Consider the following 18,728-nt stretch of genomic DNA (forward strand, 5'->3'; position numbering starts at 1 on the left):
CAGACTGAAGAAAGTGTCTATACCAACCCTCTCTAGCGGATCGTACTGCGGTCTGGAAATGTGCAAGACTAGTATTCAATACTCGAGGCCACCAGTTTGATTCGTTACCGAGGTTAGATGTAGAAATTTTCTTTGCTTCGATTGGCTGACGATTTATTACTGAGACGGGGTCCACTGCGTATTGGAAGCGCAATAACATGATGGGGATATACGCGCCAACTTAGGGAGTAAGAAGAACATACAGAAGTAGGTTCCTTTATTGTACTTTGCGCTGCCCGCCATCTTTTATTTCAAACGAGGCAGTTCTCGTCTCAGTTATCACAGATCTTAGTTTCCTTCAAATCGACGTGTTTTTACTGTTTCAATGTCATGTTTGTAGTCTGTTAGTATTAGAGTATTATAGCGTACTAATTTATTGTTATTCTATAAAAGTAAAATTTCATATTATCTTCAAAACGGAACAATAAACCGAGCCTTATAAAGTACTGCGACATAGAAGTTAGAATGTTTTGTAAAGTACCAATTCGAACCTACGGAAGAGAAAAATGTAAAGAAGTATCAGTTTGTTTAAAAAAAATACATATTCCTGTGATACATATTTCTGAAGAAACTCACGCTCCTGCAAACCAAGAATTGAATCTGATAGAAAAGGAGAATGATAGCAACAATTCCCTATTTCATGATCCATTTGAAACAACGTTTGACAGACTTCTTAAAGATACAGGGTAAATTATTTCATGCATATTATTTTTATTCGCATCAGTTTCTAAACTTTTCTCTTTACAGAAATATAAAACAACCACTTAAAGCAAATATTATTAAAACATCAAGGAGTATTCAAGAAGAGAGCTTTCATTTGAATAATAATGCATCTGTGATAAATGATGATACCTGTTTTTTATATAATGATACTAGGGAATCAAATGTTAATGCAAAGCCTACTTTAAGAAAAAAGTCAAACAGAAAATTAAACTTAAAATATGAAAAGGAAACTATAAAGAAAAGCATACCAATAAGTAAAGTAAGTTTTATAGATTGTATATAATAATATACTTTAATCTCAAAGGTTACTATAATTATTATATTAATATTACATATTAGTGTATGAGGAAAGTTGATTAATGAAAATCATTCATGGAATAGGTAGATGAACATAATATTTACAAAAAAAAAGTATACAGAGGAAGAATAAGAAAGAAAGCAATCCTTAATGTTTCAAATGCTCACAGAAATATTAACAAAAGTAAACAAGATGAAGATACTAATACAAAACAGAAAGAAGCAGATAAGATTAAAAATGTATCAAATGAACAACAAAAAAACACTGAAATTATTGATGTAGACATTAATAATTTAAAATATAGTAACATGAATATAAAAGATTGTTTTGTCAAGATAGAAAAAGTTGAAACATTTATAAAACCACTTTCACATTCCAATAGTAAATTTGAAAATGCATTTAGTAGCACACCTATTGGTAAACCAATAAGACCTTCAACTTGTATAGTAGCTTTATCACCAATTCCTACTACATACTTTAAAAATGTAAATGAACTTGTAGCCTGCAAAGATAATAATTTGGTTACTGTGAGCAATACAAATTTAGTTTCTTCAAAAAGTATGCAAGCAAATACAAATGTGTGTAAACACTTTGATACATTGCAGCAATCTGTGACTGAAGAAACTAAGAAATTATTGTTTAGTGATAAAAAAAATACATCTGATTCTAGTGAGTGTAATTTAGAAGAATTGGAAGGACTACAACAAAATAATATCGCGTCTTCAGTTGGGTCTACTTGTAACGGTAATAACAAACAAGATTGTGCAGAACAATGTACATCTAAAAAATGTTATGATATAAAGAAAGCTACTTCACTAGGTGAAGCAAAAGTTGAAAATCTACTGAATGAACCACCTTTATTAACAAATGAAGAGATAACAAATAATGTATCAAAAAAATGTTTGAATTTTTCTATTGATACAGAAAGATCACGGTCCTTATTTGGTAATACTAATGAAGATAATGAGATTTCATTGCATAATGTTAGTAGTAAAAATAGTTCAGCTAAAGTCAAAATAGATAAAACATTAACGTTAAATACATTTGATAATGAAGTAAAAAATACATTGAACAAAGTAGAAGAAAAATCATGTGATATATTACCAACAATTGAATTGCACAACATAAATATTCTAGTTAATGCTGAGGACTGTAAGATAAAAAGTAAAGAAATAGGTGTTGAAAATAATAATATAAGTGTATCTAAAGAAACTAAAGATCTAGATAATAGTGGCAATAAATTAAGTGCAAACAATAATGTTGCAATTTCAACACAGCTACAAGATTCCTTTAGAATTACAAGAAGGAGAAAACAATATTGTAAGCAGGAACTTGACTTAACAGATATTTTAGAAGTTAATAGCAATAATTCTTGTTTGAAAAGAACCAGAGCATCGGTGCAAAAAGTGAGAGATAATAAAAGAAATTTAGTTAGGAAAACATTAAAATCATTAGGAACTGTGCCAAATAGGTCTATTGTTAATATATCAGCAAAAATAGAAAAACCTATATATTTAAAACCAGGAAAATCCTGGACGAGATCATTATCCATTCTGAACACTATTCAGGACAAATCAGATTTAGAAAAATTATCTATTGGAAAAGGAAAACAGTGGAGACAAAGTGTCATTGATATCTTAAATATGCAAAAGGAAGGTAATTATAAAGTGAATACAGACTAATTATTAGCACTCTTTAATACAATACCAAAATTTTTAATTCATATAAAATTAGTTTGTATTAGCGTTTTTGTAGTACCAAGTCAGATGGGATATAACATACTAAAACATTTGAATATCATTTTTTTTTATTTGACAGAACAAAATTCTATTTGTAGTTTATTAACCTGTAACATTAATATTTCAATATTTTTCATATTAAAACTTATATGTATTTATACTTTACTTGATATATATTTTCTATACATATTTTTCATAAACAAGTATTTTGTGATAATATATATTTTTAATATAAATATGCAAAAAGCGTTTATAAATGGGTATTTTTTATAATTAATACATGAACAAATAACCCAAATTTATAAATAAAACGATGATTACTAAAGCCCTTTATATACAGGTGTTTTCCAAAGTTGTATAAGAAAAACTGAAAGTGATAAAAATCTTCAAGTCATCAATGAAACAATCAGTAAATCTGAACATGAATTGGCTAATAAGAAAGTGAGGACCAGTGACTCTACCAATTTAGGACGTCTTACCAGAAGAATATCAGTTCGTGTAGTTCCAATTAGAAAGACTGTAACATCAATAGAAGATGCCTCATTTCTTGAAGTTTATGGTATTGTCCCTGTAAAAAGCCAGAGATTTACATTAATAAGTAGTAAGTTAACCCTTTATTTTAATAAATGAAAGAAAAAAATACGTATTATGAATATTCCTTCACAGATCCACAAAAATCTTTAAGCAATATTGAAAATGATGAAAATGACGATATTGACGGTCACATTACTAATGAATATATTGCCTCAACAATAAAAGAAGTGATTCTTGAAAAATGCTTACAACAAGATTATATACTATTTTCAACATATTTTTCAGATTCGTAATTATACATTATATACTCACATTTTCGAAATCCTTTAATACATAGTAAAAAATTGTCATTTATTAGGTACTTAGATCATTGTCGAAAAATTGGTGAAGGTGTATATGGAGAAGTGTTTCTTCATGAATTCTGTGATGAAAAGACTGTTATAAAAATTATACCCATTGAAGGCAATGAATACGTCAATGGAGAACCGCAAAAGAAGTTTCATGAGATATTATCAGAAATTGTTATTGCAATGTACTTATAAAGTACAATTTTAATATTTAAAAATATAAATTTTAATATTCATTTTTGATTATAATATAATTTCAGGGAGTTGCACAATTTAAGATTTAATACAAAATATAATACCGACGGTTTCGTAGAAGTAAAAAATGTTAAATGCCTTAAGGGAAGGTATCCAAAAAAATTAGTGGACCTTTGGACCATTTATGACGAAGAAAAACATTCTGAGAATGACTGTCCATCTATGTTTAACGAAAACCAATTATATATTATTCTAGAACTTGGCCATGGTGGTCAAGATTTGGAGGCATTTGTATTTCCTACAGCCGAAGAAGCTTATGCTTTATTCATACAGGTTCAAATGCTTTTTAATAGTAGTCTATATATCTTTTAGATATTCAATATGCAATTAATATTGATTCTATAATTAAAGGTACATGTTTATTTTATCTATTGATAGGCGGCATTAGCATTAGCTGTTGCAGAAAAAGCTGTTGAATTTGAACATAGAGATCTGCATTGGGGTAACATATTAATATCTCAAACAACTGAACCTCATATACGCTACAAACTTGGAAAAAAGCACATTCAATTTGATAGCAAAGGTGTAAAGGTACATTAATATTTGGAATTATATTTTATTTGGATAACATAATTTTATAAAATGGATTCAAATATGAAGTTTTTTGTTGCAGGTATCTATTATAGATTTTACACTTTCAAGAGTGACGTATCAAGGATGTAGCGTATTTAATGATCTTGCTTCCGATCCTAGTCTTTTTACAGCACAGGGTGAATATCAATTTGAAATATATCGTTTAATGAAGGATAAAATTAGGTAAGTGTATGTTTATAATCTATATAGAAATTACTATACTCTATACTAACATTTGAATTATTTCAGAAATAATTGGTCAAAATTTGAACCATACACAAATATTTTATGGCTACATTATACTTTGGATAAAATGATTACTGCAGTTAGATATAGAAAGAGAAATTTGAGAATTCATAAAAATGGTATAATAAAATTGAAAGAATTGAAAAATGTGGTCTTGTCGTATAAAAGTGCCTTTGATTTTGTATCAAATTGTCACACTATTGAAAGTTTGCTGAGTACTGTCTCAGAATCCAATCTCGCATTGACTTTGAAAGAAGACATGGTCATTACGTAATGAAAACATCCGTGACATTTTACAACTTTTTGACATTATTCGATATAATAAAGTCCAATAACAATACACGAAACTAAAGTTATATGATTGTTCTTTGACGTTAAAATAAAAATTTTATTTTTATGTTTTTTATGATGGCATTTACATAATTTATTAAAATGTAATTATACTTTAAGAATGAAAAATTCTAAAATATATTAAATTTCAATTTATCAATTCGTGTTTTCATGTTGTTAAGGATTAAAACTTAAAGCATATACAAGCCGTAATGCAATAAATATAAATAAAAAAAAATATTAAATGGTAATTTTCATAGAAAATTTAACGTTTCTGGTCATCTTTTTGTTTAGTAAATTTTTGTTTCATAAGTCTGGGTGAATAGACTTTGGACAGTCTTAATTATTACCCATTTTGTGATACACACTACACTGATTAATGAAATTCCATCTTTGCTGATCAAACTGTAAATAAAAGTATATGAAAAGAGTAATGCACATTGCAAATAAAACACTAAACTAAGTTAGAATTTTTAAGTAGAATAAACTTACAGTACTATCTTTGATTATTTGTTTCTGTTTTTCATATTTATTTTCCAATCCTAGAATCTTACTACTATCAATGTATCTAAAATATAAAATTAGAATACGATTAAATAGTATTTTTCAAATAAAATGTTAACGATACATTACCCGTAATTTTCTTCTACAATTTCTCTTAATTTGTAATTCTGGGTGCGTATTGAATATTTTGGGATTTGACTTGAAATAATTAATTGCCATTGATTTTGTAAGTATGAATTATTCTCTTCTCTTAAAATTGTTGAATCCAATTTATTTGGAATTTCTTTTAAATTAAAACTTTTATAAATTAATATATAGGAATTCTACGAATAAAAAATAATTTGTAAACAGTATTTTAATTACCTTTTTCGTACATATTTCTATGTACATTTTTTTGTGTTTCGTTCAGTTCGTAAAATTCTTTATGTACATTGTTCTCGTAAAATCGTTGATGATCATCTTTCATTTGAATAAAATTTGAGTTATTGTCCATAATCATAGCTATACTTTCATAGGGTTCTGTTAATTCCTTCATATCCAATGACTAAATGCCAATGATTTGTATTAATTAATTATATATTTAGTTTGCTCAATGGATATATGACATACTTGTAACAAGTTTTTTGAAACGGATGTTGTTTCATTATTTATAATGTCTTCATATCGTTTTTGTAATCTATCAACATATTTTCCGTGCTTTTCATAAAGCTCATTTAAACTGCTATCGTAGTTCTTTTTCATTGTTGTTAACTTATCTTGATATTGTTCTGTTTGCGACTACATAATTTATTTAAATAAAAATGAATGGGTACACTATGTATTATAGTCAAGTAAACAATTAATCAGAAATTAATTAAATAGTAACTACTTCACGATCAATACAAAGTTTGGTGTTTGCTTGTTCTAAACGACGTATGGTATCTTGAAGATCTTTTATTTCAGAATTTTTCATATCTAACTGCTGATGGAGTTTCTTATATTTACCTTGATGATCCATTTTATATTGTACATTTAACATACCTTTATCTGAAAAATTTAATTCTTGAAACATTATATAATTATTTTTTAATATTTTACACCCTAGTATATATCCTTACCATTACATAGTTGCTGGTTTTGAATTTCTTCTATTTCATTTTCCTTTACATTTTCATTTACATTTTGATATTTCTATAAACAAGTTAAACATATTAGATACATAAAATAAAGAAAATATTACATAGTAAATTATTTCACTAACCAAGTATTTATCTTTCAAACTCTCAATGGATTGTTCATTTAATATGCATTCTTCTAAATCAAACACCTTGTTAAAATGTAATATTCTTTCACATAGTTTATTGGATAGAGTATATAATTTGCTTCTTAATTTTTCCTCAATAGTTTCAGTATAAAGTTTACGTGACAGCTCAAAATTATCATTTTTCTTGTCTGCTATATTCGTTTTCAAAATTTCATTTTCATGTTCAATTGCATTCAAACTGTTATCAACTTCTTTAGTTTTGTTTTGTTCATTAGTAAGTTGCGTCTTTAAATGATTAAATTCCGACTTCAATTTCTTCCCATTTTTATCTAATTTTACAAGATCTTCTTGCATTAAGTATATTATATCGATCTTATTGTTTTGTTCAGTTAACGATAAAATTGTTTGATTCATTTCTGAAAGTTTATTTTCAGCCTCTTTTAATTTTTGTATCAACATAACATTTTCATCTTTCAAACCTTCAATCTCACGATACTTTTCTTCAATTTCGCTTTTATTAATCTTATCTTTCAAGTCTTTATTTTCAATTTGTAGTTCCAGGAACCTGCAATAATAATTTCTGGTTATTTAACTGAAATTAAAATTACGGATAAATAAGTGTAAATTTTATATATTACTCCATTTTTATTTTCTTAAGATTTTGTTCTGTCGTTGTATCCAAATGTTTAAGTTGAATTTCCTTTAACTCTGCCATTTTTATTTCTAATTCTTTTTCATAATTCTTACACTGTGATTTTAATACATTATAATTTTCGTTTGATTTAAATAGTTCACTCAAAAGAGTTTCATGTTGTTCTTGTAACTGTAGCAAGAGTTCATCTTTTGCACTAAGATCTGTTTCTACTTTTGCTAATTGTTCTTTGAGGAGTACATTGCTTTCCCCTGAATGTACACTATCTCCTTCTCCTCTTTTTGCGTACTGTTTAAGTTCATCCTTCAAATAGACAATTTCTTTGCTTTTCTTCTGTAGTTCGCGTTGTTGTTTTTCTATTTCCTCAATTATTTGCATGCGTTGATTGCCAGCACCTTTTTAATACCATTTTCAATCATTATCTTAGCCATTTTTACAATTACAAAAATTATTTTTATATTTCTCCGTAAAAATGTTTTTTTGAAAATTTATACCTAACATAGCTGCATCCATTTTACCAATGTAGAATCGAAAACATGTTGCAAATGCTTGATTAATTTGCTTATCAGATAAATTATTTCTCTCCACGTATAGTATTGCATTAAACAATTGATTTAAAATTGTCTTAATAAATTCTATTATTTTAATTTGTATTTGCGACAAATCATTAGGTAACTGTGTCATATAAGTTTCGTATTTCGTTTGTCTTTTATTAAATACAACACTTAATTCCGAAATTCGCTGTTTCTTCAGTGCTAAATCTAACAAAAAGAATAGTATAATACGTATTAATAGATACTTTGTAAAAATAAAAATGAATAACACCTTGTGAACCATTGATAGCGGATTCTGTCTCTTGAAGCATTTGATAAAAATTGTATATTTGTTCAATCATCAGAGGGCGTTCAATTTCAAGGTATACTTGCAATTTTTTAGTAAGGGAATGTAGTTTAACTATAAAATATGAAAAATATTCAAATATTTCTTCATCAATTTCGTTGATACTATTCTTCCTATTTAATTTGATAATGTAGTTATTATATTCCTGAAAAGACAACTATATGATTATTTATTTCGTAAGGAAAGCAAGATAATTTAAGGAAGAATTCAATCTTTAAATTTGACAAGAAATACATTATCAGTAATTCCATTTGATGAATGTTCACTGTTCACAGAGCTGGATATGTCCTCACATTCTATTTCATTGGGATTACATTTATTTTGTTTTACATTTAATACAATTATGCTATCCTTCTTATCTGTATAAAATAAATACTTATTAACAATTACTAGTACTCTTCTAATCATTTTTATGAATAAGATTGATTTTATAATATTACCCGTTTTTCTTGAATCTGCATCATCTTCATATTTCAAAATATCAGAGATCATATTCTTTAAATCCTGATTGACATGAATTTTTTGTTTATCATTATCTACAGAGTGTTTTAAATTTTCTATTTGTTGCAATAAATTCTGACGTTCTATTTTATAACTTTGAAATCTTGTCATCATAACATTTATATTATTCAATAGATGATTTGCTTCTGCAGTAATATCTAAATCGTAATTTATACAATTACAAACGTCTTCACAAAAGCCATTAAATTCTTCCAAGTTATTTAAAGCATGCTTTAAATTATTGACAAATTCACTTGTTTCTTGTTTCATTGAATGCACTTGTTGTTCATACTGAGAGATTTCAATAGTTTTTTCACAAATTTCGGTGTTTAAACTCTCTATCTATATATGAAAGAGTACTTTTACAATAAGCCACATTAATAAATCATATTAAATAAATGTACCTGTTTCTCGTAAGCTATACTACTCTTGCTTATCATTGATAGTAATCGTTTGATTTCTTTCTCTTGATCTGCAAATATGCAATTTTGTTCATCATTTTGTTTTTCGAGTTTTTCAGATAGCAGTTCCATTTTTTGTAATTTTTTCTATAATGTAAATACAGTAAGTACAAGTACAGTAAGTCTTAAACTTGAAGTACATATTTATTACGAGCAAGTACTAACTAAAAGCATTTCTTGTTCCAATTTTAATGTTGTTGCTTCTTTAGCATATAATTTGAGTTTCTCAATTTCCTGTGATTGCAAATAACTGCTTTCACATTTTTTACTTAACTCTTGTTTAAGTTGGCTAATTAGATATTTAGATCCATGCAGCTAAAAGAAAGTAAAATACAAACAATATTTACCATAATGTATAGTGTAAAAAGTTAATATTACCTTAGATTTTAAATTTTCTATTTCGCAATTATAATCATGTTCTATCTTTGTCAATTTACCATGCAACATCTGTTTAAGAATCATTAAATATTAACCATCTGTAATACTTTTGTGAAGGAAAGTCACATTACATTCATTTTTAATATACTATCCTATACACTTGCTTTAAGATTTTCTTCCTGAGAACTTATAAACTTTTCCTTTTCTTGCAAAGAAATTTTTAATTTTTTATTAAAGCCTCGTATTTCATCCAGTTCAAGATCCCATGCCTTTAAAAAATATATATTGATACATAAAATATACAAATCATCTATTATTATAACAATTCATACACGGAGCTTATGCTTCAAAGCAATTATCTCAGAGTCTTTTTGAATAATAATGCTTTTATCAGATTCCGTTAATTCACTACTAGATTTTGATGGTGTTCCAATATCTTGAAAACTTCCGCTATAGGATGTGTCATAATCTACACTTTCTTCTTCATTATTTGTTTGAAAACTGATTTTATCTGATTCCAGTAGATTATCATCCTCCTCACTGGATTTATATGTAAATGACGTTTGTGACATTACCTGCATAAGAGAATTTTTATAAATACCCCATTTATGTAAGAGAATTTAAAAATATATTCATACAGATGTAGTTATAATTTTATTTGCATATTTGTCAACTTGATTGAACTGTACTCCTACATCCCGTGTTTCTTGCTCTACCTGTAATCAAATATTCATAAAAATAACAAGTATTAATATGAAAAAGCCACAGTATAAAATTACAATATAGTTTTTATACCTGTAAAGCTATATCAATGTATTCAACCCATTGTGGTGTCCGTTCAATATAATCTAAGAAATTAAAGTGTAAGTTTAAAATTAAATTATTAATAACATTATGAACAATAGTTCCTAAATTATCAATAATCTTTTATTATACCTTCAGTAAGGACTGTTTTAGCATCAGATTTAAATTGTGTCACTAATGCATAGTTATTGGTTGACGACTTTATATCAAATGCTTTTGAGGAATAAGGACGCAAATAAGTAGATTGATTGACAAAAATTAGCTTATCGTTCTCATTTTTTAAATTTCTTTCAAGGGGTAAATGGATTGATAAATATGAATTTGAATGAATTATGGGTGCTGATTTAGTAATATTAACTAATAAATCCGTCGTATGATTACTTTGTGTTGGTTCCTTTAGCTTTTGATTATGATTCTACAAGAAACATGAAATGTTTTAGTAACTACTATAATATTGAAACATGTTTAGAAAATAACTCACTAAATTTTGTAATTGTTCTTTTTGTTTAGTGGTAAGTTTTAAACTTTTGTATTTCTGTAGTTCCTTTTTAACTATTTGGAGTTCAGTTTGCGTACATGAATTGAGTTTAATTATATTATCAACAACTACATTTACTGGTATTATTTTTCCTATCTGAAAGAATAAATTATATCATTTAAACTTAACCATAGTACTTTTGTATTTAATTAAATACATACTGAAGAGTCATGTTCATTAAGTTCACGAAAATAACGCGAATTCTCCAAAGAATTTGGACTCCAGGCTCTAATATCTGAACAAGAATCATGCAACTTTAATCGACCTTCCAACCTTTTTCGTGGCAAAACATAATCACCGTATGTCAATGGTATCCTACTGTTAGGTCTACCAGTTAAGAAAATTCGAGGACCATGCTCCACATACGACATCTTCTTTACTCGTATCTTTAATCAATTCATTCCAGTTCATACATTTATTATTATTATTATAAAAATAACTGGAAAAAACAAAATTTATTAATTAAAGATCAATTTACAAAGCATATTGTAATTACTCTTTTAATCGTATCTATTTATATTCCATAGTAACCATAAGAAAACAATGTTTTACATTATTAGTATATAATATGTAATATAAAGGTGACCAATAAGGACTATCTATTTGTACAATAAAATAGTTTATTTTATAAGCTGCCATTAAAAAGAGTTATGTCATTACAAATAAGTAGTAAGTTTTGTAATTTCCAAGTTTCTACTGACATTACAAAATACAATGTAGACACGATATAAATCTCGTAATATTGTTTGATTACATGAGATACAGAAATTATATCAAAGTGACTATATTTCAATTAAGAACTCACCAACATAACAAATTTATTTACTCATACGTGTATACTTTATTTAAGTACAAAATGCTACCGATTTATAATAATGGAATACACCTTTTTTTTAAATAAAGTGAACATAATTTTCTACTTATGACTATGTACTAATTTATTTCATAACATTGCAAAATGTTATCTTTCGTACATAAACTTATACAAGATAAATACAACTCATATAAAATATTACATTCCATTTTCTGCATACATTTTACTTTCAATATGGTATAGAATTCATAATTTTGAGAATGCTTGCAACTCAAAAATATATTTTTCTGATTCGGCAACTAAAATATTTGAAGGTATATGTAAATTTATAATCGTATTATAATAAGATTTATATCTCTTTCATATATACATATATTCTCTTTACTAATTTATAAAGAAGTATGATTAAGCGAACGTGTACTCGTTTCGCCGTGTAGCTAATAAGGCTCTGTAAGTCTCTTTTTAAAATAATAATACATATCAGCGAGACATAGTTGTATTTTTCTTGCACTATAAAAATACTATGTAAATGGAATGCGATACAATCTGTCACAATCCAATTATTGTAGTTATAGACGGAACGGTGAAGGCACAACTATGTAAAGAAAATATTTTACATGTACATAAATATGTTTCTTATCTTTCAAAACTTCACTTATATCTAAAATTTGTAAAGTACATTATACTTCAATATCTAGTGCTCAATTAGACAACAAATAACATTTATAAAAATGGAATTAAAATTCAAAAACTTCAACACTGTAGACATGCAGTGGAATAAACAGAATACATACACGAATAGACGTGTTTGAATGAATTATAATAGATTAGTTTCTATTTTGCAACTTTGCAAAATATATTTGGAATGATCTGTACATAAGGCCACTCAAGATTTTTTTATTCTTGTATTCCATTAACAATGAAATGTTGATATTAGTTTACCACCCTTTTAAATTGTCATTATTATATACATTTCCGTTATTGAAAAAGACTTCTACTTATAACGATAAATTAAATTATTGAACTTCGTTATCTGCATTATATACATGAAAAAATTCATCAAAATCTGTTAAAAGATGAATGCGTTACGAAATAATTAATAAATTCCTAATAAACATAATTACAAATCATGTCTCAATTTAAGTAATAACTGTAAAACATGATATAAAAAAAAAGATAGGAAATTCTTGCAATCTTAGCTGCTTCCTTAGCTGATTTCATTATTATTTAAGTACACTTTAGGTTTCGAACGTTAAGTACTAAAAAATATTTTAATACTTTCAAACATTGCTGCCTTCGAATAATACTTTTATGCACAGTCAATATTTATATCACTATTTTCTTATTGGTTTAAAATATATTTATACTTCGCCCAAATAGTTCACATAAAACGATTAAAGTGTTATTTTTGTATTTATGTGAACAATCTATAACAAAGTATTAATGTTTCTTAATTTTAGTGATACTATTTATTCTTAACCGTATTCATTTTCTTTTTTTAAGTTTTTGTAATAATAAATATCTTTGTATGTTGTAAACAAATTCGATATCTTAATACTTTTTGCATCTAGTATTAATATTGGTCTATGAAAATATTAAAATAAAGAATACACATTGAACAAATACAGATTACAAGTGCTAATAACTTTGATGTTTACAAAAATATATACTTGCTTTTTTTAGTTCCATAGTAATACAAAAATTTAGTATATGAAACATTGTCAATACGTTTACCAATTTGTTACAAAATGCATTTACTTTTCAATGAATATTACCAAAGAAAGATTGACGCGTTATGTTCGATAATAGTTTTAAAGCAATCAAAAGACTTTAGTCACAAAATTTTGTTAAAAGATGTAACTTAAGACGTTGATCCTGTATCATAATGTACTAAATTATTAAAATGATAACTGATATGATTCTGCAATGTTTCATCTGCCTTTCATGTAACTCCTTATTGTCATGTTACATATTTTTACTTATTTCTAAAAAATTTTTACGTACAAACATCCAATTATGTTCACATTGAGCATGACAAAGTACAAACTGGAGTCTGCACTACTTGCCATTTATAAATGTAGCACACCCTGATCATGATTAAAATGATTTTGGTGATGGTGATGGTGGTGATAATGATGATGTTGAGAAGTTGAAGTTGTTGCATCATCTTGCAAAGTTACTCCAGTTAAATCTACAATTTCATCTGCATCTTCGTCACTTCCAGTTGCAGCACTTTGCGTGGACTGATGACTGCCAGAAGACAATTGACTATTACGTGAAAATGATCCACGTCTTGGTGCAGTTAACGCTGCCCGTTGGTTTGCAGGCTTTACTGTGATTATTAGATTAGAAGAATTGGCGATCATCATATCTGTGACCTATTGAGGTGAAAATGTAAATTAATATTTTATAAGTATATTATTCCATGTGTATTAATTTTAATCTTTCATAAATGAAAATGGTATCTGTGCCAATGGTTTACCTGATCAAGAGTTTTTCCAGCAACTTCTATACCATTTACTTCAAGTACCTCATCATTCACTGCTAGAAGTCCTGTGCTTTCAGCTAAGCCACCTGGTACCAATCTACTAATAAATACACCTGGAACTTTTTCAACATGACCACCTGTGGAAGGTGATAATATTCGAAAACTCTCTCCATCTTTAATGTAAAATCCTAATGGCTTATCTGAACCATGTTTTAACAAACGTACACGACGACAGGTTTCTGGTAATATATCTACATCGATTATTGCTGATACCTGTAATTATTAAAAATAATGTACAATATAAATACATTTTGTACCTAAACTTATTTAATTCAAACCTCAAGAGGTAAGACATACCTGCCTAAAATCATGTGGATTCGATATAGCCAATGACTTTGGTTTACCAGGTGTACCACCAAGAATACTCGATATTAAATTTTTTGGTTTCATTGTTCCATATCCATTTATGTCTTCCAGTCCATCCCCTATCATATGAAATAATTGAATTACATGTGTTCATAATAGTTGAAGTACAAATATTTTAATACCATAAAATTATAAAGCAGTATCATAATTATTTTTGTAATAACTTGCTATTAAATAATTAAAATATTAATTAATATCTAACCTTTTCTCTGTATTAAAATTCTAAGAAGTGGTTTTGCTGCAAGTAATGCTCTTGCCAAATTATTGTCATTATTAATAGGTAATAGATCACCATCAGTCGGATCCGTATACCAAATCAGGAAACTTAGATCTGGGCCTATATCATGTCTTTCAGCCAATAATTTTCTGAAGTCTTCATAACTAATAGCTTCATTGCGGTTAATTGAAAATCGTATAATATCGGCATCAAACTAAAACAAAACGGAATTGAAAATATTAAAGACAAAGAAGTACAATTATTTTGATAGATCGTTTCAATGAACTATTATTTCATCTTTATTTCATGATAAAATCATGATGCGCAGATATCAAAGCGATTAGAAAGTAGCTTACTTTGCTTTTCACCGCGACAATGCTGCTGTCAACTTGATGCTGAAGTTTGCTTTTAGACATGATTTTTAATTCGACACAACCCGCAATGTTTGAAGAAAGCAGATTTGCACTTCGAAATGTTGATCCGAATTTGATTTTCGAATTTATCAACTAGTACAAGATTTAATCACTGCCGAATACGGATTATAGTAACCACATTTTGATAGAATAAGCGTGAATACGACGGCGTGACGTCAAAAGCACCTGTTTGGTAGAACGCACTTGGCCTAGTCACCGTTGATTTTCAAGTGAGAAAAGCACTACTTTCCATCCACACTGAACACCATGAACACTATCAAATATCATACAACAGCATAATCAGAACACAATGGACGGAATACGGAAGCGTAGCACACTACTTTATTAGTGTATCAAACTTCCCAATGAGAATGTATTTAGTTTGTTTTCACAACTTCTTCCTTCATCAGCCTTTATTCATTTTGTCGTGGAGGTGAAATTGTAACACAGATGGTATTCGAATTATAAATTCCTACAGTACCCTAGATACTGTTGCACCTACAATTTCCTAGACGGTACAACTAGTGTACATACGTACATACACTTCGATTTAATTCGATGCAGCAGTACCGTCACGAAGGCACGTAACTATAGTAATGACTGCTCATCGCGAGCGATTTCTACTTCTTCTTTCCGACCGCTTTTATCCCTACTATTTTAATGCGCATCCAGCTCTACGCAGTTGATTTAAAAAGAGAACGATAGATGGTCAAGAGAGACAGAACAAAACCAGCGAATTTTATGTGTGAATGTCCACATGGACGACTAACCTAGGTTATTTCACTTTACCGTACTTGCGGTCTCACTCTTTTCGCGCATCCATACTCCTTAGCGCTACATCCCACACACGGCGCGATATTTAACTTGTACGACCAGTGCAACTTGTACGACTTCTATACAGTATATTTGCAAACGTCTTGTAACATTTTAGCTACACTTTGCATAATGATTTCTAGTTTACAAATCTACACAACTTTGTTAATTCAACCATTCCAGTAGTTATTAACAGCAATAGACCAAGCAATGCTCTACTCTACGAGAAGGAGTTTCGAAAACAATATTAGCGATTCTTGACAGGGCAGGGTTTTTTGTAAATCTAATTAAATGCCCTTTCTTTAAAACTTGGAAATATTGAATCGGGAAATTTGCTAAATCAAAAAGCATTAGATCGGGGATAAATAACTCGGCACTCTTTTCCAATTCATAACCCGACCGTCCGCTTTCCGACTGTCGAATACGCCTACACCTGCAAATGCGAAGCAATTGCGACAGTTTATAAACCTTTCAAATTATTTTCGCAGATTTGTTCCTAAATTCGCGGTGCGGACAGCGCGCATCACAAAATTAACAAAACAAGGAGAATTATAGAATTGAGGGGGTAAGAAAAAGAAGGGAGCACGGGGATATATTTTGAAGCATCTGAATTCAAAATTGCGAAGGGATAAGGACGGTTAATATATCGTTGTTTTGTGTCGAAGGGCATTAGACTAGTTTGCTATGTCTCTATCGTGAAAACTGCCATGTTGGTTATGATAAAACGTTCAAACAAATTATTCAAAAATATTTCCCGAAAATGAATTGTGTCGATCCTTGTGAAAGAAGTAAAGGAGAGTATTTAGTTCCATTATTAAAATCATCGATCGGTACTGAAATATTGCATGAATTTAAAGAATGTATCGCCTTTAGTTTGGAACTGTGCATGTTGTAATTTCGGACAGATGGACGGATTTCAGGTACAAGCCACTAAAATATTTTATTGAGAAGTACGTGTGGTACCATTATATTACGATCGGGCTACAATAGACAATCCGGGCAGGTAGAGAGGTTACCGTGACAAACCTTTTGACCGCAGAAACGAAGAAAGGTATAGAATGGCTGAACAAATTAGCTACGATAATCCTAACTCTAGGATTATACTCTCGGAGTATAGAAATAACACTGCAACCAATATTCTCCCCGCGGAGTACAATTTACAGTCTCTTCGGGATAGTAATTTTCTGCCTCTTAAACACCATGTTAGGCTCGAAACCAAGATTTTTTTGTATATTAAAAATTATAATATTTCATGTCCTGTTGTGTATCACAACACTGAGCTTGGATCTCTTTTAACAACCCTTCTGATCCTAATACTATCTGTATGAATCACTGGTATTCTAAACCATCCAATTCCATTACTTTCCTCGCCAATGGGAGTCGAGATCATGATCTTGAACGAGCGGGCGTTCCTATCTTCTGAATTGAACGCTTCATCTCTTTTGAGCTTAAATAAAGATATCTCAACGTTTACTGCAGAGAGCTTAGCAATTAAAAATTCCTTGGAATTTCCAACTACCCACTCGTATAATACTGTGATAATCTATTCAGATGATTTAAATGCCCTTTTGCCTATTTATAAACCTTCTTTTGGTATCAAAATTAATCCTATTTTTGTCGATATCAAAGTAATTCTTCATGATCTCGTCCTTCGCAACATTAAAATTCTTTTCTTTTGGATTTCGGTTCATTCTGGTATTCGTTTCAATGAGGAAGTGGATAAACTGATAAAGCAGGTTTCCTGTCAACAAACAAAATATAGATATCAATGATAGAGATATAGTATCTAAACGATTAAACTAGAGTGCGAAAAGTCAAGAACATAGATTTAATAAGTCGCGAGTACATAGCACTGTTTGTAATTCGCACCGCAAATGGAACGAATTTACGAAAATAACTCACTAGATACATAAACTGTCGCAATTGCTTCGAACACGCAGGTATAAACGCGATTAGAAATCGAAAAACGGACAATCGGATTATGAGTTAGAGGGCACCGAGGAAGGTACTGATTTAGATTTGACCTGAAACATGAAATAAAATGTAAAAGATTTTGTTGTGAACTATGAACCATTTAACGCTTTCAGCTGCAACTTCCCAACCAAGGTACACTAAGCAGTTTTTAACGGAAAATTGCTCGAGTCACTCCGCTATTGTTTCCAACAGAATCACATCGTGCAAATATATTAACACATTATCATATTTTAAATTTTTTAATGCTCAATTAATGGTGCGCAGAAAGACCCGATATTTTATTCCAACAAACTGTTCTGACTATTTATGTGATTAATGTGATCCATCTATTTCTTCGATCAAAGTAGTCTGTCTGTTTATTTGAACAATCTATTTCATCTATTTATCCAAACAAACTCTTCCGTCTATTGATTCGGACATTCTACAATTATTCGAATCATAAAGCGAATATTTGTTAATTGGATTTGCTTTTATGTTATTTTATGAGGATATATAGTTATATGAAGACAGAAGCAACA

The 18,728-nt window shown here is 28.8% G+C and overlaps 3 protein-coding genes across 5 annotated transcripts; 1 reads left to right on the top strand and 2 right to left on the bottom strand.

Annotated features, from left to right (window-relative positions):
- Positions 1-294: 294 nt before the first annotated feature.
- Haspin (haspin) lies at positions 295-5,820 on the top strand. Of its 3 annotated transcripts, none has more exons than XM_078194190.1 (10): positions 295-725; positions 787-1,021; positions 1,144-2,716; positions 3,140-3,358; positions 3,466-3,622; positions 3,692-3,865; positions 3,941-4,208; positions 4,314-4,466; positions 4,549-4,691; positions 4,758-5,820. In XM_078194190.1, the coding sequence occupies exons 1-10, from the start codon at positions 505-507 to the stop codon at positions 5,026-5,028; spliced, it is 3,414 nt and encodes a 1,137-aa protein (XP_078050316.1). In that variant the 5' UTR covers positions 295-504; the 3' UTR covers positions 5,029-5,820. The 3 variants fall into 3 exon arrangements, with proteins under 3 accessions (XP_078050316.1, XP_078050306.1, XP_078050322.1); XM_078194180.1 differs by having other exon boundaries at positions 3,140-3,400; positions 4,758-5,819; XM_078194196.1 differs by lacking the exons at positions 4,549-4,691; positions 4,758-5,820 and having other exon boundaries at positions 3,140-3,400; positions 4,287-4,418.
- On the bottom strand, positions 5,424-11,436 carry LOC144478242 (uncharacterized). Its single transcript, XM_078195994.1, has 23 exons — positions 11,227-11,436; positions 11,009-11,161; positions 10,660-10,942; positions 10,519-10,571; positions 10,362-10,439; positions 10,056-10,298; positions 9,888-9,992; positions 9,724-9,792; positions 9,511-9,660; positions 9,289-9,432; positions 8,824-9,226; positions 8,618-8,742; positions 8,309-8,528; positions 7,978-8,244; positions 7,470-7,878; positions 6,829-7,396; positions 6,686-6,758; positions 6,457-6,614; positions 6,198-6,365; positions 5,952-6,132; positions 5,718-5,871; positions 5,577-5,652; positions 5,424-5,489 (listed from the first exon to the last, which is right to left on the bottom strand). The coding sequence occupies exons 1-23, from the start codon at positions 11,434-11,436 to the stop codon at positions 5,424-5,426; spliced, it is 4,356 nt and encodes a 1,451-aa protein (XP_078052120.1).
- Positions 11,437-11,652: 216 nt separating this feature from the next.
- On the bottom strand, positions 11,653-16,007 carry Par-6 (partitioning defective protein 6). Its single transcript, XM_078196019.1, has 5 exons — positions 15,367-16,007; positions 14,996-15,224; positions 14,725-14,852; positions 14,362-14,640; positions 11,653-14,257 (listed from the first exon to the last, which is right to left on the bottom strand). Exons 1-5 carry the CDS (start codon positions 15,424-15,426, stop codon positions 13,949-13,951), a joined length of 1,005 nt encoding a protein of 334 aa, XP_078052145.1. The 5' UTR covers positions 15,427-16,007; the 3' UTR covers positions 11,653-13,948.
- Between the last annotated feature and the right edge of the window lie 2,721 nt (positions 16,008-18,728).

This window comes from Augochlora pura, chromosome 2 (assembly GCF_028453695.1).
Source record: "Augochlora pura isolate Apur16 chromosome 2, APUR_v2.2.1, whole genome shotgun sequence".
NCBI lineage: Eukaryota > Metazoa > Arthropoda > Insecta > Hymenoptera > Halictidae > Augochlora > Augochlora pura.